The 7,086-nt window shown below is 40.0% G+C and overlaps 1 protein-coding gene across 5 annotated transcripts; it reads left to right on the top strand.

Moving 5' to 3' along the window:
- The first annotated feature begins 320 nt into the window (after positions 1–320).
- LOC131251460 (G2/mitotic-specific cyclin-2-like) lies at positions 321–6,014 on the top strand. 5 transcript variants are annotated; one of them, XM_058252167.1, is made up of 10 exons: positions 329–640; positions 742–786; positions 945–993; positions 1,097–1,330; positions 1,552–1,680; positions 2,798–2,887; positions 2,997–3,218; positions 4,762–4,860; positions 4,967–5,145; positions 5,666–6,014. In XM_058252167.1, exons 1-10 carry the CDS (start codon positions 531–533, stop codon positions 5,814–5,816), a joined length of 1,308 nt encoding a protein of 435 aa, XP_058108150.1. In that variant the 5' UTR covers positions 329–530; the 3' UTR covers positions 5,817–6,014. The 5 variants fall into 5 exon arrangements, with proteins under 5 accessions (XP_058108152.1, XP_058108151.1, XP_058108150.1 ...); XM_058252165.1 differs by having other exon boundaries at positions 380–640; positions 1,097–1,342; XM_058252166.1 differs by having other exon boundaries at positions 386–640; positions 948–993; positions 1,097–1,342.
- The last annotated feature ends 1,072 nt before the right edge of the window (positions 6,015–7,086 follow it).

The raw sequence follows: 7,086 nt of genomic DNA, 5'->3' as shown, positions 1-7,086 counted from the left end.
CACGGTCAGGTTTACACTCACTTGGCTGGATCTGGGTCGCAGCGAATCCGCATACCTGATTAATAGGGAGTTGTGGACAGCTGGGATTCAGTTTTCCACCGTCCATTTTACTTCTTTTCTTTCCCAAGTTGGACCCAGATGATTTACCCTTTGGGCAAATTCGACGATTTGCATAGTGCACGTGTGAGATATTGACACATGTGGGAAGAGAAGGAGAGGTGGGACCAAAGAGGCAAAAAGTCGCTAGTGCGGAGAGCGGTCTGACGCCGTGGAGAAAAGTATGCGTACGCGCCGTTCCATGATAGGATCCAACGGCTGCAATTCGTCGACCGTTACGCGCTCACAAGAAACTATCCGTTAACTCTCTCTCTCTCTCACATTTCTTATACTGTTCATCTCCTTACAGACCCGTTATTCTCCATTCCTTTTTCTACAATACAAAAGTCTCTCTCTCCCTCTCTCTTTCTCTCTCTGATCCAACAGGGAAGAAAGAAGAAGAAAAAGAAGAGAGAAATTCCACCTTTCCTTCAATGGCGTCAAGGCCCAGCGGCAATCGAAGAGCTCTCGGAGACATCGGCAATATCGTCGGTGCTCTCTCCGCAACATACTTAGTTACAAAACCCCAACACCAACAACAACAGTACTCTCTCTCTCTCTCTCTCTCTCTCTCTCTCTCTCTCTCTCTCTCTCTCTGTTTGGGGTTTTTCATATCTCTTTCTGACTCAGACACTTTCAAAACAGAAACCACACCAACAACTTGATAGAAATCGACCGGCCCACTACCCGGTAAGTCAGATCCAAATTACCCAAATCGAATTTGGTATTCTTTCGATCAATTTTCCATGTTTTGATATTGATCTTGATTACCCATTTCGACTTTCACCTCATTTTCTTTGTTCTTTTCTTTTTTCTTTATCTTTTTTTCCCTTTTTTGAAATGTCAAGCAGGAAATTCGGGGCCGAGCTCACTGCAAAAAACCAGTTACATGGAAAGGTAAAATTGGTTCTGCCAATGCGAAAGAATACAATCTGTTGTTTTTCCTTCCACTTTCTTGGTATGATCTGGGTTCTTTTCTGTGATTTTTCTTTTTGGTCAGGCAACAAAGATTATCATTGAGGATGATCCAAAACAAAGCCGAACAGCATCTTCGAGGAAAAAAAGAAACAGAATTCCAGAGATACATGAGCCGAAAAGCATACAAATGGGTGAAGAGGAAGAAGAACAAGAAAAGGAAAATACCCGAAAGAAGAAACTGGAGAGATGGGAATGTGGCTCCTCCTTCAATGCATCAATGTCGACCGAAACAGCAGAGTTACCTCTGGACAGTGAGGTAGATTTACAGGTATACCTGCCCCAGCTTTCTTGTTCTACTAAAATATCAAAATTGAAATAGCATGTTTGGAAATCCACATTGTTGTTCTAAAACTAGAGTTTGAAAAAACAGAAGAAAAAAGAGCTGTTAGGACAGCCTCTTTTTAAAAAAATTTATATCAATGGGTGTTTTCCACCCCAAATCATGAGTAATCTCTCATAAAAAAATGTATTGGGCAGGAATGGTGTGAAGTTGAAATGGAGGAAGCAGAATCTCCCTTGCGCTGCATCGACAAATCAGACTTCCAAAACCCGCTGGCTGTTGTCGAATACATTGACGATATTTACAGTTTCTATCACAGAACAGAGGTAATAAGTTGTAGATTTTCTCACCCTTCTGCCATGGCCCATAAATCAGGTCAATCAGATAGATCATCAATTGGGCTTGAAGTGTACAACAATTAAATGGATGATTGATAAAAATTGAACAACGGTCCACAATCGATGTGCATGGTAAGGCCCACCTGATGAGCGCCCAGATCACGCACACATACTTCCACAGTGGGGCACATCTGGGGTTGAATTGTTCCAATCACATTGCATTTTCTTTTTGCAGATCATCAGCTGAGTGCGCGTCTGATATATTTGAAGCCTATTCATCAGATGCAACCTACTATTTACATGCCATGGCCCCAAAATCAGGCCTATCAGATCATCAGTTGGGTTGCTTTAAGCATACTGAATTAAACGTTAGTTAAAGAAAATCGAACAACAGTCCACATTCTCTTTGCAGATCATCAGCTGGGTGTCTGATGACCCACTTGAATAGGCTTCTGATATATGTGAAATCTATTCACTAGATGGGCCCCACTGTTTGCTCGCCATGGCCCATAAATCAGATCATCAGTTAGGTGGATTTAAGTGTACAAAACCAAACAAAAGGTAATAGAAAAATCAAACTGCACATTCGATGTACAAATGTGACCCGACCAGCCTAATTTTACCCATAACAAGTACATGGCTAGGCCCACCTGATGAGTTCTCAGATCTCGTACACATGCTTCTGCACTAGGGCATGATGTAGGATGTGCCAAAGATGCAATCTTTGCACAGCTAGACCAAAAGAAGCCCAAACAGAAGAAGTGATCCGTCAGATCTGGGCCTAGTCCTATGCAAGGCATGTTGTAATTGGGCCCGGGCACATCCGCATAGAACCATATAGGGAGAAATTGTCATTTGAAACATGGATTTTAAATCAACCGTAACTTTTGCTTTAGACATCGTCACGAAACGCCTGACCTATCAACCTTTATGTAATGATGCTTCTGGGATCAATTAGCTTGCTACACCAGCCAAATTCAACCGTTTCACCAAAAAATGCACCCCGCTTGTTCAACATTGAGATTTTAGGGAAATTTTACTGTTTTTAGAAATTTTCATTTTTTTAGAAATTGCTTGCAATAATGTTGGCATTTTCTCTTTGCAGATCAACAGCTGTGTTCCAACCAATTACATGTCGAACCAGACCGATATCAACCACAAGATGAGAGCTATACTGGTTGATTGGCTGATCGAGGTCTGCAATCAATGATTTCATCACTGGTTGATTTACATTACTCTTTTTTCTCTATTATTCATTTTGTGTGATTTTCCTTCACCGGTGGGGGCCGCGGCATTTTCTTTAGGTACACTATAAGTTCGAATTGATGCACGAGACACTCTTCCTCGCGATTAATATCATAGATAGGTATCTCTCTCGACAAGGCGTGATGAGGAAATACCTACAGCTGGTTGGGGTCACAGGTATGCTTCTTGCATGCAAGTATGAAGAAATTTGCGTCCCGCTGCTGGAGGATTTCATCTACATCTCAGATGGAGCTTACACAAGAGTGGATGTTCTGAAAATGGTAACTCTTTTTTTTTTCTTTTCTTTTCTTTTAAGTAATTAAGGAGAAAATATATAATCGTTGGCCTGAATTTCTCATTTCTGTACATGGTGGGCCCCACATTTCAGTGGTCCAGACTAATTCATCTGGGGTGGGTCTCAAATTGGGCAATGCTAACCATAGCATTATTGGCATGAATATGGGTGGTTGGAATATTACAGACTAGCTTTTCTTTTTCCTTTTTTTAAACTTTGGCCAGCATTCCATACATGTGGGACCCAACTTCAATTGATCAAGAGGTACCATGGTTGAATCATGGGACTGAATTCTCATTTCTGTACATGGTGGGGCCTGCCTTTCAGCGGTCCAGATTAATCCATCTGGGGTGGGTCTCAAATTGGGCAATGCTTAAGCATAGCATAATTGGCATTGATATATGAGTGGTTGGAATATTACAGACTTTTTTTTTTCTTCTTTTTTTACTTTGGCCAGCATTCCACACATGTGGGACCCACCTTCAATTGATGAAGAGGTACATAGTTGAATCCTGTGAAAACAGTCCACATGAAGCAGGAAAACGATCGACCATTGATTTGGATGCCTGGGATGGATGAAGATTTCTGGTTCATCGCTCCCAACAGTACATGATGGATCTAAAGAGATGGTCCACCCATTTTCTACATTTGGTTATAACATAATCAATCAAAGTTGTACTGTTGCATTATAAAAGAAAAGAAAAGGTTGTGTCTATAAAAAGGGTGGGTGCAAATATCAGCTTACCTTTGAAATATTGATGTTAAGGTCTTGAGCAAACAACTGGGTCTTGAAATTGGAGCCACTATATTTTAGGCAGTTAGTTGTATATGAAGGGAATGTGTCCATAAAAAAGGGTCGGTGTAAATATCAACTACCATTTGAAATATATTCATGTTTAATTCTTGGTTCCTTCGGGAGAAATTAACACTATATTTTACAACCACCCTCATCTTCAATTTGGTAATATAAATTAGTATAAAGTTGTATTGCAAAATACTCAAAAAGTAAAGGGAGTGTATCCATATAAAAAAAGGCGGGGGTGTAAATATGAACTACTATTTGAAATATGAGAAAATACTTGATAATCTGGTGGAGAGTGGTGGATGATACGCAGGCACTTAGAAATTACAGAGAAATTGCTTGTGGCATACAAATAATTCAAACTTAACCGCCCAAATTACGGGAACCAGCTTAGATGTATCATTAACCAAAAAAAAAAAAAAAAAACTTACTCTTATTTGGTTATCCGAATATTAGATTGCTAAACATTTATTGGATGCAAAAAAATCCAATGGTTTTATTTTGAAAATCAAGTGTCCATGAATCAGAGGTTAGGATTATTAAACCAGCCTGATTTTTTTATACTGTCCTTAATGACAGTAGGTTCCTAAATTTAGCCTGTTCAATTTGGGTTATTATACACCACATGTACCATTTCTAAGTGCCTGTGTATCAAGTGTCACACGCAGCCAGAGTATCAAATAACACCCTTGAAATATATTGATGGTTAAGTTCTTGGATCCTGCAGGAGAAATCAATGCTAAATACACTACAGTTTAACATGTCTGTTCCAACCCCTTTTGTATTTATGAAGAGGTTTCTCAAGGCAGCAGAATCTGATACAAAGGTCAGTTTCATCTTCTTCAGTCTGAATTTTTGTTAGGTGCTTCTTTTAGGTGTTGCTTTTGTCTGTTTTAGCTGATTGAAGAGAGAGGTTGTATTGGGTTGTGCAGTTGGAGATGGTGTCTTTCTATCTTATGGAGTTGTGTATGGTGGAATACCAGATGCTGAAATTTCCACCCTCACTTCTATCTGCTGCTGCAGTCTATGCAGGAAGATGTATGCTAAGAAGGTCTCCAACATGGACTAAAACACTAAGACACCATTCCACATACTCAGAAGATCAGCTCCAGTGAGTCCGATTGCCTCTAACATCTGAAGAATTATATGATCCATACATGTGGTTGTTGCCATTGTTCTCCTTACACATTGAGTTTATATAAGTGGGCCCTTTGAATATGGACAATTAATCATTTGCAAGCCACGAGTTCTGCGGTTGGATATTTTTCCAATGTGACATTTATCTCTGGCCCTATCCCATTGTTATAGACAGTTGTCATTTTCAGGCCACCGATCGAAATCAGGAGTAAGCCTGATCTGATTTTGGTAGGTCCCCCATGCCCTCAGTTGGAAAGCGCCACTTTAATGCAGTGAATCCGACGTGGGTGGCTTGGGGCCCACCAAAATCTGGATTAATCCCAATTATGCAGGATCCCTACACCAAATGGACCAGAGTTTTGTAAGCGTGCCATAATGGACATGATCATTTGCAGGATATCCAATCTGGGACTCTTGGGCACATGTTAGATTTTCCAATCTTGGGTATTTTCCGGGGCATATCGTTAATGGCTGATCGGAATTTTCCATTTCAGGGAATGTGTGAGATTGATAGTGGAGCTCCATCAAAATGCAGGTCAGGGGAAACTGACGTCAGTTTACAGGAAATACTCATTTTCCAAAAACAGCTGCATTGCCATACTGATGAAAACAACAACAATAGAAACTCATTTCCACTCGAACTGAGTTAAAAAGAATAATTCAGTACCATTATTATTACTTCCAGCAATCTCTTCTTAACCGAATACTGCTGTTTATTTACAAATCTGTAACAGTCGGAGCGAGATCACAACTGAAATAAAGAAGCATCTCGCTTCGTTTTTTTATTTTTTCTTCATTTCTGTTCAAGTCATTCGTTCTAAATAAATTGGTTGCTTGATCTTATCTTCTTCTTTTTTTTCTTTTTTTTCTTTTTTCCTTTTGTTCATTTCTGTTGTTGTATTGAATAAACAGACCAAACACATTTATAGAAAGTCTCCTCCAGCACATGATTCTCCTGCTTGTTGATAAGGATGCAATCTGGTGTAGCAAAAAAGCCAAATTTCTCCCAACTCTTCTTAAGTTTTTTTTTTACTCGTGAAGGAAACTTGGTATAAGTATGTTGGACTTAGACATAAAATAAAAAGCTATACACTGAAAAATACTCCTTTCTCTAATAAGGTTCTCAAATGGGTTGAATACAAGTTATTCTTTCCATAAGGTAAAAGATACAAGAATTTCTATACTAGTTTTTTTAGCAAGGCAAGAAGAATTACCATCCAAAAGGGCATTACCATCCAAAAGGGCACAAGGCATGAAAGATTACAGAGAGTAATAACAAGACGAAGATGGAAAGAAGGGAAAAGCAATTTCCCTCAAGCAACTTGCTTCAAGCGAGGGGTGCAAGCAAAAGAAAAGAAAAATAACACAGCCAATGCCCCCCTTGGAGCAGGGAAAAGAAAGGGCTACAACATGGGCCGAGGAAAAGTGCCCACACCTTGTGCTAAGATAGAGGAGAAGTCCTGGGCCCAGAGAAGGAAAAACCACAGAGGAAGCATACATGCTCTACATGTTGAAGTGAAGGGGATGGCGATCAGTGTAAGCATTGTGCGAGATCTAGGAGGAGAAATGCTTTGAAGATAGCCAATATATAGCTCCTCTATCTCACAATGCTTACACTGATCTCTATCCACTTCAAGTTAGATGCAACATTTAGGAAGTGAGCAAAAGAAAAGAAAACATCCCACATCCCGGGTGAAGATAGAAAAAAGGGAAAAGCAACTTGCTTCAAGCAAGGGGCGCAAGCAAAAGAAAAGAATAACACAACCCATGCCCTTGTGCTAGGGAAAAGAAAAGCCTACAACATGGGCTGAAGAAAAGTGTCCACACCTTGAGCTAAGATAGAGGAGAAATTGTGAGCCCAGAGAAGGAAAAATCACAAAGGAAGCATTCAAGCTCTACATGTTGAGGTGAAGGG

This window comes from Magnolia sinica, chromosome 7 (assembly GCF_029962835.1).
Source record: "Magnolia sinica isolate HGM2019 chromosome 7, MsV1, whole genome shotgun sequence".
NCBI classification, from domain to species: Eukaryota; Viridiplantae; Streptophyta; class Magnoliopsida; order Magnoliales; family Magnoliaceae; genus Magnolia; species Magnolia sinica.
The sequence above is the reverse complement of the archived record's forward strand: the minus strand, read 5'-3'. Positions and strand labels throughout refer to the sequence as shown.

Coding starts and splice junctions, on each gene's coding strand:
- LOC131251460 (XM_058252165.1), top strand. CDS start 531: ATGGCGTCAAGGCCCAGCGGCAATCGAAGAGCTCTCGGAGACATCGGC. Junction 787..944: donor ATCGACCGGCCCACTACCCG/GTAAGTCAGATC, acceptor TGAAATGTCAAG/CAGGAAATTCGGGGCCGAGC. Junction 3,219..4,761: donor GAGTGGATGTTCTGAAAATG/GTAACTCTTTTT, acceptor TGGATCCTGCAG/GAGAAATCAATGCTAAATAC.